The sequence below is a fragment of the Oryctolagus cuniculus genome, chromosome 3 (genome assembly GCF_051225735.1).
Source record: "Oryctolagus cuniculus isolate XC-2025 breed Fujian yellow rabbit chromosome 3, ASM5122573v1, whole genome shotgun sequence".
Lineage (NCBI taxonomy): Eukaryota > Metazoa > Chordata > Mammalia > Lagomorpha > Leporidae > Oryctolagus > Oryctolagus cuniculus.
The window spans coordinates 128413344-128437004 of record NC_142869.1 but is presented as its reverse complement, the minus strand read 5'-3'; the positions used below and the strand labels follow the sequence as shown (position 1 = coordinate 128437004).

Here is a 23661-nt window from a genome sequence, read left to right as displayed (position 1 = left end):
TGAAGCAGAAAGAGGTCTCTGTTTAGCAGAAGCACAGCTCACTCTTGGCAGGAAAAGGGTCCTATAGTGGGGTTACTCTTACCCATCAGAAAAGATGCCATATTCTCTGCATCATGGGTCTAGCTCCAAAAAAGAAAAAGAATAACTCCACATGATCCTAGCCTTGGGAGGCAGTATGAGCAGTGGTGAAAAGTGCAAGTTTCAAAAAGCTCCCCAGACGTCAAAGATCCCGGCAATCGTCCTAGTTCTAATGGCTTACTGAACATCTCTGCACCCAGCTCTCATGGGTAGTATGAGCATGGTTTCATGTGCCTTTCATTTGTGTGCACAGGGGATGGCTTTTAAATGTTCAACCCATGCAAGGCCCTGAATTGGCTGCTGGCAACTCAGCTGAACAAAGCGGCACCTGTTCGTATCCTCAGATCCCCGTGCTGACCCCAGCCAGTATGAAAGCCTTGGGAAAGCAAATTCCCAAAGGCTACTCAAGTCCGGGGAAGGCATTCCGAGGAAGCCTTTGCACCATGACCTGGGAACTGAACAGAGGCTAACCTGGGCCAAGAGGAAAGTGAGGGGTAGTCACAAGAGAACAACATGGGTGTGACTCTGGGGCAACAAAGGGCATGGCACCATGAAGCACAAGCACCGGGGCATTCCTGAATTGGAGCTGGTGACTGCTCACAACGACATGGTGATGAATACCTGGAACTTTTCGGTAACAAGCAGAATAGTGGGGCATGGAGACTTACTTATTCCTTACAAAACCACTCTAAAGGTGGAGCACAGTCCTTTGTTTGAACCCAGCTCCTGAGTACCTACATTTTTGCTGTTTCAGGGAAGGCAGAGTAGGTTTAAGCATCATTAAGGGGTATGAACAAAGTTTGTATGCTGAAGACTGAAAACTAAAAGTGGCCTTCTGTCGCTCCCCCTCTTCGTGGAGGAACGACACAGGACCCTGCGCTGTTCTTTCTGCTGCTCGGCCCTCCCCGGGTTTGCTGCTGGTTCTTCCCGGGTTGGCTACTATCCCTTCCACCTCCGTGGAAGGGCAGTTCCCCCTGGCCGCATTCCCCACTTCCGCAGGGGAGCGGCACACCGCCGGCCGGCTCTCTTGGGGGCTGCACGGGTGTTCCCCTTAGATGTTCCTGGTGCATGCCGTCTCTCTCCTCCTTTATAGTCCTCCTCTGCCAATCCCAACTCGGCTGCCCACACGCCGAGTACGCTGCTCTCCTCCAATCAGGAGCAAGTCCTACAGTTTATTGGTTGAACTGGAGGCAGCTGTGCAGAAGCTGTTTACTTCTCTCCCAGCGCCATATTGTGGGAGAGCAGATGCATAGAATAAGTCTTAATTCCAGTAACTCAGTCTAGTCCGGATTGCTCCCCACAGCCTTCCAGGAGTCAATGGTAGAAATCCAACACCCTGGAGAATCTCTGAACATCCTATCAACAAGAATCACAGTGACATCAGTGCTTGTTTTACCTCTGAACCTGCCTCGGAAGGGCATTATACTTAGTAAATGTCAGAGCCCAGATCCCAGATCCCAGATCTGCCCCTTGCACTCTTTCAGAAATGTCTTTTCCATCATCATCATCCCAGTCCTGACCCAATTCTTTTTGACAATCACAACACGGGCACAAAAGCAAGTCAACTAGAAACTTTAGAGCAAATTTAGAAATGGTTTCTTCCCAGAATGTTCTCACTTAAAAATGTTAACAACAAGAACTATTTGCCACTTGTGCAAAATAATCCTCAGAATCATCCATCCGGACTTCAATGGCCTCAATCTCAAGAACCCTCTTAGCTAAAGAGGCAAATCCATGTATTCTCCATAAGAAAAAAAAAAAAAAAGAAAGAAAAGATGACTTAAACTCCTACCTTCTAAAAAATTCTAATCCTTTACAGCAGTCGCATCTGTACTCCATGATTAAAACTCACTTGAATCAAACCCACATATAGGGACCAGTGCTGTGGAATAGCAGGTTAAGCTGTAGCCTGCAATGCTGGCATCTCATAAAGGCACTGGTTTGAGTTCTGGCTGCTCTACTTCTCATCCAGCTCCCTGATAATACACCTGGGAAAGCAGCTGAAGATGGCCCAGATGCTTGGGCCCATTTGGGAGACCTGGAAGAAGCTCTTGGCTTCTGGTTTCGGCTGGCCCAGCCCTAGATGTTGCGGCCATTTGGGGAGTGAACCAGTGAATGGAAGATATCTCTATCTCTCTTTCTCCCTGTCTCTCCCTCTCTCTCTGTAACTCTGCCTTTCAAATAAATAAAATAAATCCTTTAAAAAAAAAAAAACACATACAAACAAAACTGTGTGTCCAAGTGTCCAAAACCATAATGCTTTATAATGAACCTGCTGTCAAACCTGCTTAACTTGCAGGTTCCCAGTTTAGTTGGTTTCCCTTTCATTGTTCACCCAATTCCAAATACAAAACATTGTTCTTCCAAATTAATTTTTTTTTATTTGCTAGGCAGAGAGAGGAAGAGAAACAGAAAGAGAGCACTATCATATATGCTGGTTCATTCCCCAGATGCCAGTGTCAACCTAACTGAAAACAATCCAGTCTCCTTTGTGGCTGGCAGGGATCCAGTCACTTAGTTCATCACCACTGCCTCCCATGGTCTGCAATGGCAGGTAGCTAGTCAGATGCCAGAGCTGGTTGCAAGCCCAGGCCCTCTGATATGGAGCACAGCTAAACCTGCGTCTTAACAACTGAGCCGAACACCTTCCCTGGAACTGTTCTTGACCTCTCCTTCGCTCTTACTCTCTCCCACTGTCTTCCCCCACTCACTCACCAGGAGTGACTCCGTTCCCTCTCCAGCCCCACCGAAGCTGCCTTTAGGCAGAGCCTCCTCATCTCTTAAGCAGATTTTCTATTACTGAAATTTTCACTTTTTCAAAATATGTGACATTAAAGATACAGAACATTTTTTAAAATAACCCAACATCTAGATAAACCCAGTTGCCTTGTTTAAAGCACATAACTAATGCATGTATAAACATGATCAAGTAATTCAAATATTACTAGAAGAAAATACAAAGAATAAAAAGCTTTTTTCCAAACTCCCTTACATCTTTCCTGAGTTACAAGAGCTGTGTAGATGGTACAGAATTCCCATACACCCCACACTCGTTTCCCTGGTTCTAACATCTTAGATGAGTGCAATATACCTGTCACAATGAACAAACCGAGCATTGCTATGTCCTGATGAGCTAACACCCACTGTTTGTTCAGCATTCCTCAGTTTCTACCTAGCATCGTTACCCCTTCCAGGACCCCAGCCAGAGTACCGCATTACATGCTGTCATCCTCTTCACTGTTACGGTTGCTCAGACTTCTGAGATGACCTTGACAATTTTGAGGAGTACAGAATATTCTCCAGTTTGAGCTTGCCTGAGGTTTCTGCCACATTTAGACAGTGTTTTGAGAGGACCATAGAGGTACAATGCTCTTCTCATCACAACAACAATGTATGTTATCATCATAACCTATCAGCATTAGTGTTGACCATGAAAATAAGCTACTATTCCCAATGCCTATCATGAAGACAACTAGACATTATCATGCCCAAGTCTCCCACAGTCTTTCAGTCTCCCTACCACAGCCAGCTAAAAGTTTCTTTGCATATCAATCTCTTACTAAAATTAACTCAGTGAATTGAGGGAGCGATGCAGCCAGCCCCACAGGGTCCCTGAGCATGAGACTCAAGAAGTCATCATGTCTTGAGGGTTTTCCCATGAACCCAATGCCCCCCCTCGGGGGGGGGACTACTACATGGCTGATGGAAGCCCACTTGGGTATCATCAAAATTTCCCAAAGAAGATACTATCATTATTCAATCAGAGGAAGGTCACAAGCATTACAGACCAACCAGAGACCTACCCATGACTGAACATTCACCTCTCAAGCCCAAGTCCAATCTATAGAAATCTTCTCCCTAATGCCTCAGAGAGTAAAGAATTAGGCAACAGCTGCCCAACTCCTTGCTCTGTGCTCTGCAATAAATATCTTCCTTCTTTACTATCTAGACATCAGTCATTGGTTTGGTGAGCAGATTAAGGTTTTGGGGGTTCTACAACTTCCATCACATAGCTGTGACAGCACTGAGTGCCACCCTGTGGGATGTTTACATGGAGAGAATGCATGGGAGACTGGTCTTTTCTTCATTTACATTTTTCTTCAATTATTCATTTGTAACACTATGGACTCATATGCATTTACTTTTTTTGTTGGGTTAAAATCCAATACTGGCTGGTGCCACGGCTCAATAGGCTAATCCTCCACCTAGCGGCGCCGGCATACCGGGTTCTAGTCCTGGTCAGGGCGCCGGATTCTGTCCCTGTTGCCCCTCTTCCAGGCCAGCTCTCTGCTGTGGCCAGGGAGTGCAGTGGAGGATGGCCCAAGTGCTTGGGCCCTGCACCCCATGGGAGACCAGGATAAGTACCTGGCTCCTGGCTTCGGATTAGCGCGGAAAGCCAGCCATAGCACGCCGGCCGCGGCAGCCATTGGAGGGTGAACCAACGGTAAAGGAAGACCTTTGTCTCTCTCTCTCTCTCTCTCACTGTCCACTCTGCCTGTCAAAAAAATAAAAAATAAAAAATAAATCCAATACCACTTTATTTTACTGCTAAAGTATTCCAGCTTTGGCTACTGGGAGCTCTTCCAACTGACACAACTCCACTGTTGTTTTGAATACATCTTACTTTCTGGTTCTAGAAGATGCAGTAAGCCTATCTTGACTATTCCCTGCTCCAGCCCCATAATCAGCAAGGAGCACTAGCAGGACTAGAGATGAAGGACCGGGTACCAGGGAGACAGTTTCTTTTTAAGAGGTCTTAATACACATCTGGTCCTGCATCTTGTTTTCTTAAGAGATCTACCCATATCTATACAGAAAGACCAACCACATCATTTTATAAATCTCTGTTCAAGCTTTCAACTCTCATTAGGAGATCATCCAAGGCTGCCACAGGGGACTGTGGCCCTTATCACAGAGGACTGTATTTATGTGCCAGGCCCAATGTCCCTCTGCCATGCCACCTACACATACTACCTCACCACATCCTCATGGGATAGGGACAGGAACTCTTTCTTAGTTTTCTTTTTTTGTTTTTGTTTCTTTGTTGTTGTTGTTTAAAGATGTATTTATTTATTTGAAAGGCAGAGTTACAGAGAGAAAGAGGGAGAGACAGAGAGGGAAAGAGAGAGAAAGAGATCTTCCTTTCACTAGTTCACTCTCCAAATGGCTAATGGCCACAACAGGCCGAAACCAGGAGCCAGGAGCTTCATCTGGGTCTCTCACATAGGTGTGTGGGCCCAAGCACTTGGGCCATCTTCCACTGCTTTCCCTGGCCATTAGCAGAGAACTAGACCAGAAAGGTAGATGGGACTCAAACCAGCATCCATATGGGATGCTGGTACTACAGGCCACGACTTTAACCCACTGAGCCACAGTGCTGGTCCCAGGAACTCTTTCTTAATATTTATTTATGTTTATTTGAAAGGCAAAGAAACAGAGAATATTAAGAACAGCTCCCATCCACTCATTTACTCCCTAAATGCCTACAACAGGTAAGGCTGGACCAGACTGAAGTCAAGAGCTGGGAACTCCATCTGGATCTCCCAAAGCTGGTGGCATGGACTCAAGTACTTGAACAATCACCTGCTGCCCCCCAGAGTATGCACTTGCAGAAAGTAGAAGCAGAGGCAAGACTCAAACCAAGGCATTGTGATATGGGATTATGGTGTCTCAAGAGGTCTTAACCACTGCATGATCCACAATTTGCACATGAGGAAGACAAGGCTGCCTCGGGTGACTGAGTGCTCACGCAGGAGCAGAACTCAAACCCAGTCTGAGGGACGCCAAGGTCCACAGAGTCATGTATTCCAGCCCCAAAGCCATGAGTCCATTTACAATCCAGTTACCTAGAGCAGCAATCCCAAAAGCATGGAGACATTCTGAGGGATGATTTATACCAGTCTGCACCAAACTAAGGTGAAGCTGATAGATTTCTCATGGAGTTGAATGTATTTCACTTAAAAGATTATCTTTTATTCCAAACCTACATCTTTTTTTTTTTTTAATTAGTGTCAATGTCTGCTAGTTTATTAAAGGACAGAAGAGAGAAGCTGAGTTTATGATTTTGTTGTTTTTGTATTCGGAAACACCTCTATCAGTCTCTACCCAATTTAATTTGACTATGAAAACTAACTGGCCTACAATAACAATATCAGCTTCTCAGCATGTCCACCTTCCCTGCACTAGCTCTGCAAACTGCTTTAAAAAACAAACTCATCAGGGGCCTGGTGTTGTGGTGTAGCAGGTAAAGCTGCTGCCTGCAATGCCAGCATCCCATATGGGTGCCAACTCAATTCCCAGCTCCTCTACCAATCCAGCTCCCTGCTAATATTCCTGGGAAAGCAGCAGAAGATGGCCCAAGTTCTTGGACCCAGGCACCCACATGGGAGACCCAGATGAAGCTCCTGGCTCCTGGCTCTGGTCTGGCCCAGCTCTGGGTGTTGTGGACATTTGGGGGTGTTGAACCAGCAGATGGAAGATCTCTCTGTCTCTCCCTCTCTCTCTCTGTAACTCTGCCTTTTTTCAATTAAATAAATAAATAAATCCATACAAAGTAAAAAAATAAAATAAAATAAAAACAATCTCATTCATTTGTATTATAATCTCCTTACCCAGAATTGTTCTCTCTCTCCTAGGCAAATCACTGATAAAGAGCACCACACTTTAAAGCATTACTGCCCATGCCTGTTTTAGTGATATGCTTTATTCCTAATTATGCCCTACAGCAACTGCTGAAAATGGCACAAATCTAGAGCCAAAGACTCATCACAGCAGAAAGCTCCTAGCTGGCTTGCTGGGTAGGAGGAGCCTAGGGCTGAGATAAGACCAGGGCTGTCTTCCCTGTCCTGCCATTAACCCAATTACATAAAACCTGAAACCTTAGGTATCTGATAAAAAGCTGCCCTGGGGTAGACCTTACACTGCAGTGGGTTAAGACACCACTCACATCCCATATCAGAGGGCGGTTCAAGTCCTAGCCACTCTGTGCTTCAATTCTGCCTCCTGCTAATGCACCTGGGAGGCAGCAGATAATGGCCCAAGTATCTGGGTTTCTGCCACACATGTGAGAGACCTGGCTGGAGGTCTCCGGACTTTGGCCTGATCAATCCTGGCTACTGTGGGATTTGGGGAGTCAGCAAATGGAAGCTCTCTCTCTCTTTCTCTCTGCTTTTTTTTTTATTTGACAGGCAGAGTTAGACAGTGAGAGAGAGAGACAGAGAGAAAGGTCTTCCTTCCATTGGTTCACCCCTCAAATGGCTGCTACGGCCAGCGCGCTGCACCAATCCGAAGCCAGGAGCCAGGTGCTTCCTCCTGGTCTCCCATGCAGGTGCTGGGGCCCAAGCACCTGGGCCATCCTCCACTGCCTTCCTGGGCCACAGCAGAGAGCTGGACTGGAAGAGGAGCAACCGGGACTAGAACCTGGCACCCATATGGGATGCTGGTGCCAGAGGCGGAGGATTAATCAAGTGAGCCACAGGCACCAGGTGCCAGCCCCTCTCTCTGCTTTTTAAATCAATCAATCAATCTGAAAAACAAAAACCCCTGCCCTGCCTGCTCCTCCCAGGGCTACTGTGGGGATCACAAAACAAAAACAACAAACATGCAGGAAAGTGTCCTGAAAATACTAAAATATTGTACATATAATGGGAGAATTGCCGGTACTATATTTTGCAGACTCTTAATGGTTTCTTGATGAGTTGTGAGTTGACAGATGATGATTCAAACATGCCACCGCTCGCTACAAGCAACAGTGCTTAATCTTTCTTTCCTACCACTGCCGTTACTCAGGGTGAAAGTTACCAAGACTTCTAAGCCTGCACTTCAGTAACAGTGACAAAGGAGGAAGGCAATGTGAAAGCAAATACTAAGCCAAAGAACAGACTTTACGTTAAACTCAGATCCATGAAGCTTTCTCCATGGCTCTTAACATAAAACGACTGACTAATATTTGCCTTGTATAAGAAAACAAACCAAAATACAACTTCAGAAAAATGCTACCTGTAAGTAATACACTATCAAGTGAGAGGTCACTTCAGACATGAATTATTTAATTCTCTTGCTCAGGGATTTTCTACAGCAGCCTCACTGAAAACAGAATACTACAATGACGTATGCAATAAAAAGTAGTACTATCACTATATATTACATTCTTAATCCAAAAACATAAGCAGCATTGTGGCATCTTCCAATATGACCATTCAGCCAAACTTAAGCAAATTCGGTTTACTCAGACAGGTAATATACATGTAAATTACAAAATAAACACAAGACAGAAAGCTGGAAATGCATGCACATTTCCCTGTAGCAGGAGACATATGTTTCAAGTTGTTGGATTTGGGATTTTTTTTTTAATAATTTGTTATTGTGCACAATTTTAATCTAAGTAATACCTGTTTCAGTCAAAGGATTTGGAAGTATACCTCAAGACATCGAATTAAAAGTCTGCCAAGAAAACCATCCACTTGGGAAGTAAGAGAGTGATGCAGGTTGCACCCTTCTCAGCAGCTGCACATTGCCTGCAAAGCACACTCAGCTCACTTGCATGGCATCTTCCAAAGTCTCCTGGATGCCTCCACAACACAGAGAAGCCTCCCTGGAGAGACTGTGTGAAATAGTAAGACTTTCTGGGAACAACACTTCTTTCACAGTGTTTCCTCTCCAGTTTTGCATGTTAAAAATGCAAATCTTTAAAAGGGAAGAAAAAATTTAAAACACAGTCCTCAAAACAGAGGCAGCATCCTCATACTGCCGTGATTTCTATGTGCTTTTCCTCTTTGCACTGTGGAGAAACTCGGAAATTTCTAGCCAGAAGATCTATTTCAAGAAAGCTTACATTTACTAGCAAACGCCTTGTAACTGCAAAATGCTGTAGATTTATTTTCATAACCTACATCCTGTGGGCATAAGTCAGTAAAGAAAAATTAAAAGCACACGAACTAAACCGAGGCTGATGAAAAGACAGCCAACCTCAGCCTTCTGTGCATCCTTCTCTCCTGGTCCTCCAAGGCTGCTAACATAACTTTATCTGTATGTTTCACAAATTTTCCTCTGCCTAAATGCAAATTATATTCACAGCAATTATTTCCCAAAGTTTCATCCAGGACTGTTATTAAAACAATTATAAAATATTTAAGGTCTTATTTCCTAGTCAAACAGCAGTAATTACAAGCACTTTTCATAACATAGCCTACCTTTTCCAGTAGTCATGACTGTCAGTGATCTTGGTACCAAATAAGAACACTGCTGTGAAAGCTATACCTACTCACAGCAACTTAAGTATCAGCAAACTCTCCACCCACAGACTTCTTCAGCGTGAGCCAGCACCAATGACAACTGCCACCCTATTCCAAAATAAAAGCCTACATTTAAAAAAAAAAAAAAAAAAAAACACTGATTTTTGAAGAGGGAGCTGGGGAGGGGTATGTGTGAACCTGATGTTACTCATGTAAGAAAGCCTTCTTCAAAACTGGTACTAAAAAAAAATTTTTAACCATCTACCTGATTATTTCTCCTTCAAGAAACATGGACTATTACTCACACAAATCTTACATTAGAAAAATAACTAGAAGCAATCTACAGAGGCTAAAATAAGCTGTCCACTGCAGCTTACTCTACCTAAGCTGGTATCAGAAAGCATTTCTTCCAGGTGGTTTCTTTTAGGTGGTTATCTCCTCAACACGGCTCAACACACTTGCAGCCTTGGAACACATTATCCATGCACGCGTGACTACAGAAACATTTCCCTCAAACAGTGAATCACAATCCCAACCTTGTAATCTGCAGTCTAACAAACAAGCCAGAGGATGGGGTGGCAACCATCAAAGGCACCTGATCCACTTATTCACAATCACTACTTCTAAAGGCTACCCATTGATAATAATGGTGTGGCTTCTTCATAAAGAAAAGATAATTGACTTGCCTTTAAATGAGGGCTTTGTCCTAGCTACAATAGGCAGTAATTCAGATCTTATCTAACATGATCCATCATTAGCCTACTTGTTTTCAAACTTGTACAGGTATTTCTCGCTTACAACAAAATACAAATGATATCTGTAATACTTTTCAACGTATAAACCTTTGTTATTATCAAAATATAAGGTAGGATTAGTTTGTTAGCAAAACGATACCCTAGAATACATCTGTGTATAAGTGCCAGTAATTTTATAATTATGTTACCTAGTTTATAGTTTTATCAGCAAATATTTTGTCTTTTTCTGTAGCTACAGATCATAGAATTTTCATGGATTTAACCAACATGACATTTCCTGTCACATTAGCTTACTTAAGAAACTCAAACTCATGTGTATTTTATAACCAAATTAATGTCCACAGGCCTCACTTCAGTCAGATCCAATTAAAGATCATTAAGCAGATGCAGATAAAGGATACTGACTAGTCCATAATTATCAGCTCTTTCATTCTGAAAATCCAATTCTCTCCTGAGCATAAGCACATCTGCATGATTAAAAAACTTACATAGAAATTAATTTGCTTTCTGAAGTCCACAGAAGGAAAAACTATAATTTTTGTTTCAAGGGATTTGTTAATTACACAGAGAAATAAAAAGAGACATCTATAAGGAACATATTTTTAACTCCCATATTTTTGTGATTCAAAGCTAAAAGCCCTTTTGGTAACCTAGCAACAAGAAGACATCATACAAAGATGAAGCTCCCAGTTCCAGACAGAAAGCCCATTTCACACTACTACTCAGTTGCTTTCTCACTGCTGCTTTGGTCTCAATTCTATTACCTTTAAAAAAATCAAGCCCTAAAAGGTTTACTTTAAATACAATCAAGTAAACATCACAGAAGAACATAATCTTCAATAGGTCAAGAAATACCAGCAGATAAAGCTGCTCTTCTATTAATAGTTTCTTCCAACTGACTGCAAATCTAGAGATTAATTTCTTAGAGCATTATTGCTTTTAAGTAACAAAGTAAAAAATAGATAAATTGAACTTTGTCAAAATTTAAAACTTTAATAAACCAAAAGACACTATGAAGAGTGGGGAAAAAAAAAAAAAACACTTGCAAATCATCTTGCTGCTAAGAGACTTACATCCAGAAAATATAAAGAATTCTTACAGCTCAAAAACAAAAAGATAAACAATCCAGTTAAAAATGGGAATAGAGGCACAGGCATTTGGCCTAGTGCCTAAGCCCCTGGTTAGGATACCTGTTCCCCATATTGAATACTGCGTTCACGACCCAGCTCCAGAATCCAGTTTCCTGTTAATGCAGACTCTGAGGTAGCAGTGATGGCTCAGGTAACCGGGTTCCTGCCAACCCGGTTCCTGGATTGTGATACCAGTTCTCTGCTTTGGCCTGAACCAGCCTGGGCCATCTCCTGAATTTGGGGAGTGAACCAGCAAATGAGAGCTCTGTCTCCCTCTGTGTCTGCTTCTAAAACAATAATAAAAAAGTAATGAACATTATAAATGAAAATAGAGGGGCTGGCGCTGTGGCGTAGAGGGTAAAGCTGCTGCCTGCAGTGCTGGCACCCCATATGGGTGCCAGTTCATGTCCCAGCTGCTTCACTTCTGATCCAGCTCTCTGCTGTGACCTGGGAAAGCAGCAGAAGATGGCCCAAGTGCTTGGGCCCCTGCACCTGCATAGGAGACCTGAAAGAAGCTCCTGGCTTCAGATCAGTGCATCTCCGGCCACTGCGGCCATCTGGGGAGTGACCCAGCGGATGGAAGACATCTCTCTCTCTCTCTCTCTCTCTCTCTCTCTTTCTCCCCCCCTCTCTATGTAACTCTGACTTTCAAGTGAATAAATAAATCTTTAAAAAAAATAAATGAAAATAAATGCTTTTTCAAGGAAGATCTACAAATGGCAATAAGCATAGGAAAATATGTTCAACATCTTTAGTGGTTAGGGATATGGAATTCAAACCCACAGTGAGAGATCACTTTGTATAATCAAAACATGGAACATTTTAAGCATTGCCAGAATGTAGAGACTATGGAAATTGTTGTCTGGAATAAAACATGGTGCAGCCACTGTGGAAAAGCTGGGTGGATCCTCAATTAAACACAGAATTGCTGCTGCAGGCACCAGCAGTCCCACTCCTAGAGATATATTCAAAAGAACTAAAAACAAGTGTTTAAACAACATGTGAACATGAGTGCTCAAAGCTGAACTATTCACAGTAGACAAAAGTGGAGAGGATCCAAATATCCAACAATGAACGGTTACACAGTATCTGTGAAAACATGGAAAGGGTGACTGTGGTATGTGAATTCTATGTTAATAAAGAATCTTTCTAAAAAGAGCAGCATTGTCAATTTAAAGAAAATACACATTAAGTTTTAAAACACAAACCCCCAAATAATCTGAAACTAAAAAACTTGTAAGTATGACAGTTATTTACAAACGATGATCTTATTTCAAAAATGAATCTACCCCTAAAATGGAGCAACTGGACAGAATTCTACAGTTCTGAGCACCGACCACATCCCAGCAATGTGCTATGTGTGTTACATGCAACCTCATTCATCCTGCATGTCTCTGTGCAGTGCATTCACATCATTTTACATCTGAGCAAACTGTGGCCACAACAGTGAAGTCATTTGCCTAGTCAGGAGTACAGGCTGCTAAATTTTCATAAATGGGAATTTGACAGGCACAGATCATTTAAAACTACTTTTTGGGTCCACCTAGGAAGCACCTCCACACGTGCGGAGTGCTAATCTACTGTGGCAGCCTTTAGTGACCAGGGCCACTGCCCTGAAACCCCTGGGGCCCTGCAAATGACCTCCATGCTGTCATCTACTCTTCTTCTGGCTTTGTTTCACTCCTCCTCAGCTCCAACTCACACATTACACTACAGAATCAAGCTGCTCAATAAGAAAAGTAGAGCAGATCCAGTCACCTCAGCCACAAGCTGTTCATACAAGCCCTCAAGAGTCCCAAGACACAAAGAAAGACCAATGCCTGACAAGTGAACCAATCAAAGCACAATCACTAATAACAGAGGCCACACTGTGAGCTGTCCAGGTCCCAGAACGAGCAAAACCCTGTACACAGCCCCCTGTACAGGCCAGTGGAGGAGACAGCTTGACAATACTCCAACGGCTGCCAGCGGTAAAGGGGTCCAAGCATGATGAAGAATGCTAAGCAGGGAAGCAAGGATGGGTGGGCCTTAACAGGAGGTTCTGACACTGGCAGGTCAGGGAAAGTTCTTCAGGAGTGGCAACACAGAGCTAGCCAGACTTCAAAAGGGTGTGCAGTAGTTGGCTAAGAAAAGAAAGACAGAAATCAAGATCTTACAGAGAAAAGGAAATACAGAGATGACTATGGTCAGTCTTGGGGACGGCGACAGGCAGGGGAAGGCTGCACAGAGCTGGGGCCCAGGAGATCCTGGTATGAATTTCATGCTTGAGAGCAATGAATGGAAATAAAAGAACTGAAAAATAAATATAAAAGTGTACAGGGAGGTAGGAGTGGATTCCAGCTGGAATGTGAAGACATGAAAGGCCCTTAGTCAAAACCCTTTTGTGGAACTGAGCCCCCCCCCCCTCATTAAGGTAATGATGCTCACCTTTGTTCCATTCTCTTGGAAAACAAATGAGAGTTATGAACTATCACTGCTTCCCCCTGTTCTCAAAAGATGACAACAGCAACCACGTGGACCTTTTCAGGTTACTATTTCTTAAATTTCTAATTACAGCTGCTCATTTTCTAAACTCAATGCTTCTCATGCCTTGTGTCAGATGCAAACCAGGTGACAAACGACAACTGATCATCGTCATCATGGCCCATCACTGTTGTGAAACACAACTGGCCGAGTACTGGTAGCTGTCAAGGCTGAGTGGAAGTTCATTATCCTGTTCAATCCACTTCAAATAAGGATATTAAAAAGGAGGTGTGTCGGTGTGGATGGGAGGGCAGGTATGGTGGGAAGAATCATTATACACCCAAAGCTGTACTTATGAAATGCATGAAGATTGCATTCCCTAAATAAAAGGTTCCTTTGGGGAGGGGAGGGAAGAGCTGCGTCAGAAGACCTCACTGTTCTGAAGCTGTTCCCAGGTATACCTAAAAGTTTAGTTTCCATGGGCAGCAGCTCAACCTGCTCAGACTTGAGAAAAATGAAAATCTCAACACTGGAAAGGCAGTGTAGGAAATACTTAAATGCTATTCAAGGGGTAGGCATTTGGTCTAGTGATTAGGCCACATGCTGGGACACCTGCATCCCACCACCAGAATGCCTGGATTCAAGTTTCAGCTCTGCTCCCAGTGCCAGCTTCCTGCTAATGCACGCCCTGTGAGGCAGCAGAGGTAGCTCCAGTAGGTGGGTTCCTGCTACCCATGGGAGATCTGCACTGCATTTGCAGCTTTGCCCTGGCCCAGCCTCAGCCACTGCAGGCATCTGGAGAGTGAAGAGTCACTGGTATAAAGTTCAGAAGAGTTCAAATAATGATTAGACCAAGAGTTGTTGAACAACAACAACAAAAAAATGTGTATTTATATTACTTTCTGTCCTTTAAACAAATATTTTGGCTGTAATAATTAAAATTATGATACTTCACATATGAGGTCTCTTTAAGAAGTTAACGGAAAATACATATAAAACCATGCATGGATTTGAAAATTTTCATACCACTTTTTAAGTCCATTTTTCATAAACTTTTTGCAATTCCCTCATGTACAATAAAGAGCTGAAAGTATAAGAAATGCTAAGTTAAGCCTTCCTTCCCAATTACTCTTGTTAACACAGATGCCTAAAGAACCGGTTTCTTACTCAGCCGTATCCTAGGTGTGAATACGCATGCATGTAAGAAATCTGGGTGCCAGTATATACACTTCAGTAAAATGTGATGCACCCAATGACACCCAACTTTTATACGGCATATGTACATGACTTCTCTCTATGTGTTCTGTCATGTTAAAAATCCATGGTGGGCCCCCAACATGGATGTGTCTTTCTCCCCACTCTAATGAGAGTCCATTTCATAGTTACAACATAAGCAATGAAGCACAAACTCATTTTTCACACTGATTCTACTTCCTGGTCCATTACTTTCTCGGTGTCAACAATTTTAACTGAGAAACAAACATATTACACAAATACACACAAAAGAAAGACATGTGTCCAGAACTGTCTGAGTAGCCCTGCTCACGGACACCCATCAACCCACTCACCACTACTGCATAACTCAGGCACCAGAGTTCTGGTCCTTGCTCTCTATCAATAATACATTTTTGAAAGTATATATAAAAGTATACACTGACAAATGGGACAAAACAGAGAAAATAAAACTGTGGATATAGGAAAGAGACTAAGAAAATATGAAAAATGATTTTTGTTGATAATAGCTGAACTTCAGTAAAAATTACTCTTTTTTCTATTAATATTGTTATGGTTTTACAATCATAAAAAAAGAAACAGGGGCATGGAAGATTAAGCTGCTGCCTGTAGTACTGGCATCCTATATGGGCACTGGCTCAAGTCCCAGCTGTTCCACTTCCAATCCAGCTCCCTGCTAATGCATCTGGGAAAGCAGCAGAAGAGGATCCAAGTATTTGGGCCTTTGTTACTCGCACAGGAGACCTGGAAAAAGCTCCTGGCTTTGGTTTGACCAAGCCCGGAGCTATGTGGACATTTGAGGAGTGAATGGGCAGGTCCTGCAGGGCTCAGCAGGCCACATGAGCCACTGAATTGCAGCCTGGGTGTGATGAGAAGCTTTAGAGGATTTGGAGCAGGGGATTAACATCACACGTACATTCTAAAAGGATTAGTTTGGTTGCTATGTGAAAACAGGCTCTGTGGGAGTAGGACTAAAAGCAAGGATACTGATTAGGATGCTTCCATGGGAGCCCAGGTAAAACTATGACAGCTTGTACCTGTAAGATGGTCACAGTGATGGTGAGAATTACCGGATTCAGGATGAATTTTTAAAAGTAAAGCCAAAAGGATTAACTAGTGAATCCAACACAGGCTCTAAAAAAAAGTCAACGATGACTCCACAGTTTCTGGTATGGGAAAGTAGGCGAATAGAGGCTAGGATTTAACACTAGAAATCGTAATGAAAACATGTAATTCAGCTGTTCAGAAAAAGCATCAGCATTACTGATAGGAAACTGAAAAAGCAGAAACAGAGATTGCTTTTTCCACTCACCATTAGCAGATTGTATCATGTTTCCAGATTTTTGAACCTCATCAAATTTTGTAAAAATTACATTCAACCTGTATGAAAACAAAAACATAAACTATTAACCATCACTGTTTAGTCAATTGTATTAAAACACGAATGTGAGACTGAATCCTCACCCCCTCCAACAAATCAATGATACAAATCTACCTATTGGCAAAATACTAATTATATCAATAACATTAGCAATAACCAACAATTGAGCACTTGTTATAAGCTCTGTCTGAAAGATCTCACATCCTCACAATAACCTCATGAAAGATGATCATCCCCACTATACAGATAAGGAAATCAAGACCCATCCCTTACACAGGGCAACAGTGACTGGGGTGGAAATTCCAATCCTGATAGTTGGCATCCAGTGTCCCTGCAATCAGGTATTTTCTTAAATGCGACTTCTCTGCTCAACATGTATAATTATGAAAGCATCTACTTTTCTTACGTCTTTCTAAACACACACTGAGGGATGCTTAGGACAAAGCTTTTTAAAATGCTTTAATATCACACTGCACAGGCTTCTCTCCAACTTAGGCTTAATTCCAAAATGCTATAAATAATTTCTCTAGTAACAAATGTTGTGACTGGATAATCTTCAGCTTTAAAAAGTCTGCCTGACATTCATTTTTCTGTAAGTAGACTATTGACTTGGTATTTAAATTGAAGCAAAACTCCTTAACCAGTCAAAATACTCCATCCTAACAACATCAAAAAATGAGAAGAAAGAGAGGGGGTGGACATAATCTTAAACCTCCTACAAAAAGTTAAGATCAAAGAGTTTTTGTCAATCAAAACACAGGTTTATTGGAGTTAAGTGCAAAAGTTGAGACAAAAGCAAGGTACTTTTGCATTCAAACTAATGCCACTTACTTCTGGGACCAGGCTGGTAATTTAGAACTTTCTTAAATGCCACCCTGTCCTACCAGCTCTAATCATTCAAACTATTCATTTCATAATCATTCAAACTTCTTTGTTTGCTTTCTTCCCAAATGAAGTTTAAGTTCATTGGGGTGGAGAAGGGAGTTGTATTCTTTTAGAATCTGTATCAAGCATCATGCAGATGCTCACTCAGGAAGGTGACACCACTGTGTTAGAAAGCCAGGACTTAGTCCTGTCCCTGATTTTACTCTGGAAAACTCTAGATATTTCACACATTCTGGTCTGAGTTCACACATTTGTTTATTTGTTCAACAAATACCCAAACTCCTACTATACATGCCTCATATGGAGCTGGTTAAGACTGAATGTGCATAGTTCCTACCCTCTGAAGTTAACATTTAAGCAACAGTGAGGCCAAAAATATACATCAGCAAAATGAAAGGGATGAACCAACCTAAAATACTGCACCCCTACTTCCCATTCCTTTGGAGACACAATAATCTTTTCCAGCCACCTTTCCATCTAAGCCCAGATGCAGCTTCAGAATCCTTCTAAGTTATTCCAGATAATTTAATTAATGCTGATTAATCAAGCTGAAGTAAAAAAATCTAATTCTCATTTCAGGCCTACATATGAGTAAAACTATCACTCACTTTCAAATCCAGTATCTGGAAAGATGTCTTAAAATCAATTTCTTATGATGTTTCCCATCACCCTCCCTTTTAAAAGTAACAAAGATCTCCCCTGGCCTAACAAGCCCCTAAATAACACCACTAGCCAGGGTTGCCAGGGCATGCCCCAACCCAGGTGCCAGTTTATTGAGTCACAAACACTGCCTCTGACGTGACCATGTCCCCAGGTTCACAGGTGAGGGCTGAGATAATTTCAGTCTGGCTGTCCTGAAATTATTGGCAGAATTTCTTCCATTCTTAGGAGAAAACTCACAATTATAAGTGGCTGTCAAAGAATCAGTAAATGCTCTACAGTGTTAAGGCCTATTCACTGTAGTCACATTGTAACTGACAGGCTTGAACAACTAAACATGAGGACATTAAAACACTGCTGATATTGGCAGGCACCTGCTCCTTAATTCTGAATCCTCAGGCAGGCAGGCAGGCAGGCAGGCATTTTCTTTCTTTTAAACATTTATTTATTTATTTGAAAAGCAGAGTTATAAAGAAGCAGAGGCAGAGACAGAGAGAGAGAGGTCTTCCACCTGCTGTTTCACTCCTCAAGTGGCTGCAAAGGCCGGAGCTGGGCTGATCCAAAGCCATGAGTTACATCCAGATCTTCCACATGGTTGCAGGGCCCCAAGGACATGGGACATCTTCCACTGCTTTCCCAGGCACATTAGCCGGGAGCTGGATTGGAAGTGGAGCAGCTGGGACTCAAACCGGCACCCACAGGCACTGCAGGCAGTGGCTTTACCCACTACACCACAGCTGCAGACCCTCTCTTCCTCCATTTTCACTCTCCTGTCTCACTGACATTCTCATTCTCTGCATAATGAGACCATTAAAATATCTCCTGCCAAGGTCATTAAGATGTCGAACACCAACACCACACACTTAGGAACAGAAGCCCAGACTTCTGCCTGCTAGCTCTGAGCACAGCAATACAAAATGCCTCTCCTAGAAATTCAATTTGCACAAGTCTGAAGGGTGAGTTTCTTATGTTTAAAGACAATGCATAACAATTAGCCTCTGACACCATCAGATTTTTTTCTTTTACATTAAATCTCTGAATCTCAACTTACAATAAATTTCATTATTTGGTTGACAATAACCACTAACATTTTCCCTCATTTTTTAAATTAAAATTTTAAATTAAACTCTTTAGTTCAATTGGAGCTTGACTGTAAGGTTTAGATCTAACTAATTACTTGCTATACTATTTTACAACATGAAAGAAAAACTTTAAACCATTCCCTATGAAGTAGGCAGGCATATAGGTTAAAACTGATTAGGTTTGTGAGCTGGAAGATCACACCTTTGCCACACCCCTGTGTGACCTCACGCCCCTACCTGGCCACACTAGCCAATCAGATTATTTAACCACTCCGCTTTGGAACTGAGTTAAAAGCCAGGGACACGGTGTGTCCGCACTTCTTCCCTGGCTTCTTGCCAGGAGGGAGCTTGCTGTGGCCCTGCGCCTCCAGGGCGCGTGGTTTCCTGGCCTAGGTGCTCCTCCACCTGGCTGGTTCCTGGTGCTCAGTATGAACCCAGATTTACCTCTCTCTTAGATAAAGCTCTCACTCCCCTATGATTTCTCTCACTGAATAAAAGCCTATAATGTACCATGCTGCCTCATTTATTTATGCCGGTATTTAGAATTTTTCTCTAAATATTAGGCAAGAACCCTCTCAGGCTTATTCATATTGAGGATTTATTAATAAGCATATGGTGATATCCTATGGCACCCCAAATTGCAGTAGCATATGTGGCATCCCAGATGGCACTTCTGGAGAACTCTAAGGGGCCACATTTTTATAGAATTTATCACCTCGAAGTAAATACCAGTTTACAGTCAGCACGCACTACCCATTCAACTCAGAGTTTCTGGTCAGCCTTTTATTCCCACTCTTCAGTCTGAGCAGACAACCAAGGATTACAAGATACTTGAGGATGAAAAAGAAACAAATACATGTTCTGAAGGCCAGAGAAGATTTTGAGAAAGAAAACTTTAAAAAACCTACTAGTAATACTTTCAAAGGAATGAGAGACAGTGGCTGAAAATCTATTGTTCCAAAGAAGCCAAGAGAATAATGAATAAAAACCATCAAAAATCAACTTTTTCAAAACTCTGGAAGTCGAACAAAGGTTTACAATACCCGGAAAATTTCTCAAAAAAAAAATTAGCTGAATACTGGCAATAGCAGCAAGTTTTTCATTGTTTGGCTGCACTGTTTTTCCTCCAACTCAGCAGCTGAGAGCCAACAGCCCACTGGCAAGAGCTGAGCTAGTATGGATCTCCCCCAAATCCCCAGTCCCAGGAAACCACAGCCCTACACCTTATTTGCAAGTTTGCCTTCACCAAGAGCTAACTTGTTATAAGACCCTCTTGAGAACATGGCCAAAACAAATCACTGACAATTATTCAGCACAGAAGCTGCCAAAGAGAGCAACACAACAACCAGGCAAAGAAGGTGACCAAGACCTTGAAAGGAAAACTGGAGAAGGAAACATCCACAGAGAACTCTGAAAGCTCTAACAATACTCCTGGAATTCTAGAAGGCCATAGCTAGGTGCAAGGCCATACATGTTACCCAGGAAAGACCCAAGAGGGCACAAATGTCTCACCTTTGAATGAAAGCTCCAACAATGCTCCTGGAATTCTGGAAGATCAGTTAGGTGCAAGGCCATGCGTGTTACACAGGAAAGACCCAAGAGGGCACTAATGTCTCACCTTGAGATTCCAAACAAGTAGGAAGTAAAGGGAAGGCAAGGGTGAAAACTATCTGTGCATGCATCAGCATGACCCAACACACACTGGACACCAGGTAGCAAAGCCTGGGAGACTTACTGGTCCGAGGCATTTAAGAAAACTTCTATCCAATCATTAGCTGACCACTAAGCTAACCAAGCAGACTTCAGTACAGACAGCAGAGACGACAGATTTCAAAGAATCAATGAGGAAAGTCACTAGACAAACAACAAGCAACATGGCAAAGAGGGAAGAATCTAATTTCCAAAGTTGCCACAATATGTTATTTAAAAAATTCAGTTTCAACAAAAAATTGAGACTCATAAATGAGAAATACAGTCCACACACAAAAAAGAAAAAAAGTCAGTAGAAATCATCTTTAATGATGTCTAGACACTGGACTAAGTTAGACTTGAAATCAACTATTATAAATACTTTAAAAGACCTAAAAGCAACCACTTCTAAAGACTCAAAAGGAGAGGGGCTGGCACTTTGGCACAGTAGGTTAATCCTCCACCTGTGGTGCCAACATCTCATATGGGTGCCAGTTCTGATCCCAGCTGTGCCTCTTCCAATCTAGCTCGCTGCTATGGTCTAGGAAAGCAGTGGAAGATGGCCCAAGAGCTTGGGCCCCTGCGCCTGTGTGGGAGACTCGGAAGAAGCTTCAGGCTCTTGGCCTCAGCCACTGCGGCCACTTGGAGAGTGAACCAATGGATGGAAGACCTTTGTCTCTGTCTCTATCACTATGTAACTCTACCTCTCAAATAAATCAATAATATCTTAAAAAAAAAAAAAAAAAGAAAGAAAGAAAGAAAAAGAATCACAAGGAGGAGGAGAGGGGAGCAGCATTGTGGCACAGGGGGTTAAAGCCACCACCTGTGTCACTGGCATCCTGTGAGCACCACTTCAAGTCCTCGCTGTTCCACTTCCAATCCCATTCTCTGCTAATGCACCTGGGAAGGTAACAGATGGTGGCATAAGTGTTTGGGTCCCTGCCACCCATGCAGGAGTTCTTGGCTCCTGGCTTTGGCCTGGCCCAGCCCTGACTGTCGCAGCCATCTGGGAAGTGAACCAGCAGATGGAAGATCTCCCTTTCTTTCTCTGTGACTCTGCCTTTTAAATAAACAAACAAACAAATAAATAAATAATAAATCTTTTAAAAAATAAAAAACCAAAGGAAAGTACAAGAATGTCTCACTGAATAGAGAGTATGAATGAAGAGATAGGAAATTTAAAAAGAACCATATAGAAATTCTGAGGTGAAAAATACAACAGAAATGGAAAAAAAAAATCACTTCAGGACCTTATCAGCTGATTTGAACTGGGAGAAGAAAGAATTAGGAAGACAGAAGAAAGTTCAATTGATATTATCCTATCTGAGAAGCACAGGAAAACAATAAGAAAAAATGAACAGAGCCTAAAATATCATCTTATAATACCAATGTACCAACATTCACATAATAAAGTCCTAGGAGTGGAAAAGACAAAGAGGCAAAAAGTATACTTATAGGTGAAGAAATAATAGCCAGAATTTTCACAAATTTGATATGGATCATCAATCTACATGTTACAAAATTCAACAGGGATGGGTGCTATGGCACAGCAGGTTAAGCCACCACCTGAGATGCCAGCACCCCATCTAAGGGTTAAGACTCAGCTTCTGATCTAGCTCCCTACTAACGCGCTTGGGAAAGCAATGGAAGATGGCACAAGTGCGTGGGCCCCTACACCCAGAGGGGAGACCAAATGGAGCTCTAGGCTTCTGGCTCAGCACTGACTGCTGAGGAATGAACAAGCGGACAGAAGATCTCTCCTTCCCTCCATCTCCCACTCTTTCTGAAACTCTGCATTCCAAATAAATAAAACCTAAAAAAAAAAAAAAAAAACTCCAGTAAAAGTAACTATATTAACTAGGCAGAAGACACAAATATAAATACAATATAAATATAGAACATAGTATTTTTCTCTTTTATTGTCCTATATAACTTTAAAAGGAAGTGCATAAAGCAATAATTACAAAACCATGGGAGTTGGTGGACTTACAATGTACAAACATGTAATTTTCATGATAATAATAGCAAAAAGAGGATGAAGGGGTGGGTGCTGTGGCATAGCGGGTTAAGCTGCTGCTTGCAGTGCCAGCAACCCATATGGGTGCCGGTTCGAGTCCCAGCTGCTCTCTGCTATGCTCTGGGAGAGCAGTACAAGATGGCCCAACTCCTTGGGCCCCTGCACCCATGTGGGAAACCCAGAAGAAGCTCTTGGCTCCTGCCTTCGGATCAGCGCAGCTCCAGACATTGCAGCCAACTGGGGAATAAACCAGCAGATGGAAAATCTCTCTCTCTCTCTGCCTCTCCTCTCTCTGCGTAACTCTTTCTAATAATTAAATAAACCTTAAAAAAAAAGGGGGGGGGGGATGAAAGCAGCTATATAGGAGTAAAATTTCAAATATTAAAACTAAATGATATTAAATCCAACTAAATTGTTACAATATGTTACTTACAATCCACATAGTAACCCCTAAAAAGTCAGGTTTTTTTAAATAGTAAAAGAAATAGCAAGAAAACAACATGGCATACAGAAAATATTCACTTAACAAAAACTATGGCAGTAATGGAAGAAAAAAGTCACGACACAGAACATAAATAGGAAATCAAGTAGTACTTGAGAGAGAAATTATAGGTATAAATGCCTGCATTAAATGAGAAGAAAGATCTCCAAGCAATAATCTAACCTTCCATCTTTAAAAACTAGGAAACTTTGTTTAAAACATATGACCAATTTGTAAATTTTTTAAAAAAAGTTAAAAAACTGGAAAATAGGGGCCATTGTGCAGTGCCAGCATCCTATATGGGCATTGATTTGAGTCCTGGGGAGTCCCAGCTTGTCCACTTCCGATCCAGCTCCCTGCTAATGTGCCTGGGAAAGCAGTGAAAGATAGCCCAGATGCTTTGGCTCTTGCACCCCCCTGGGAGACCCAGAAGAAGCTCCTGGATCCTGGGTTCAGTTTGGCCCAGCTCTGGCCATTGAGGCCATTTGAAGAGTGACTCAGCAGAAGGAGAGAAAGAGAAAGAGAGCGAGCACGCGAGCAAGAGAGAGCGAGAGCACGGTATATTCCATCTGCT

At 42.4% G+C, this 23661-nt stretch overlaps 1 protein-coding gene across 50 annotated transcripts in view; it reads right to left on the bottom strand.

Annotated features, from left to right (window-relative positions):
* The window catches only part of CLASP1 (cytoplasmic linker associated protein 1), a 293720-nt gene that overhangs the window by 140108 nt on the left and 129951 nt on the right, over window positions 1–23661 (bottom strand). For all 50 annotated transcript variants that reach the window (XM_070071085.2, XM_089329376.1, XM_070071086.2 and 47 more), the window contains one exon: window positions 16205–16272. In XM_070071085.2, the coding sequence (XP_069927186.1) occupies window positions 16205–16272 (68 nt within the window). The remainder of the gene's footprint in view (window positions 1–16204; window positions 16273–23661) is intronic.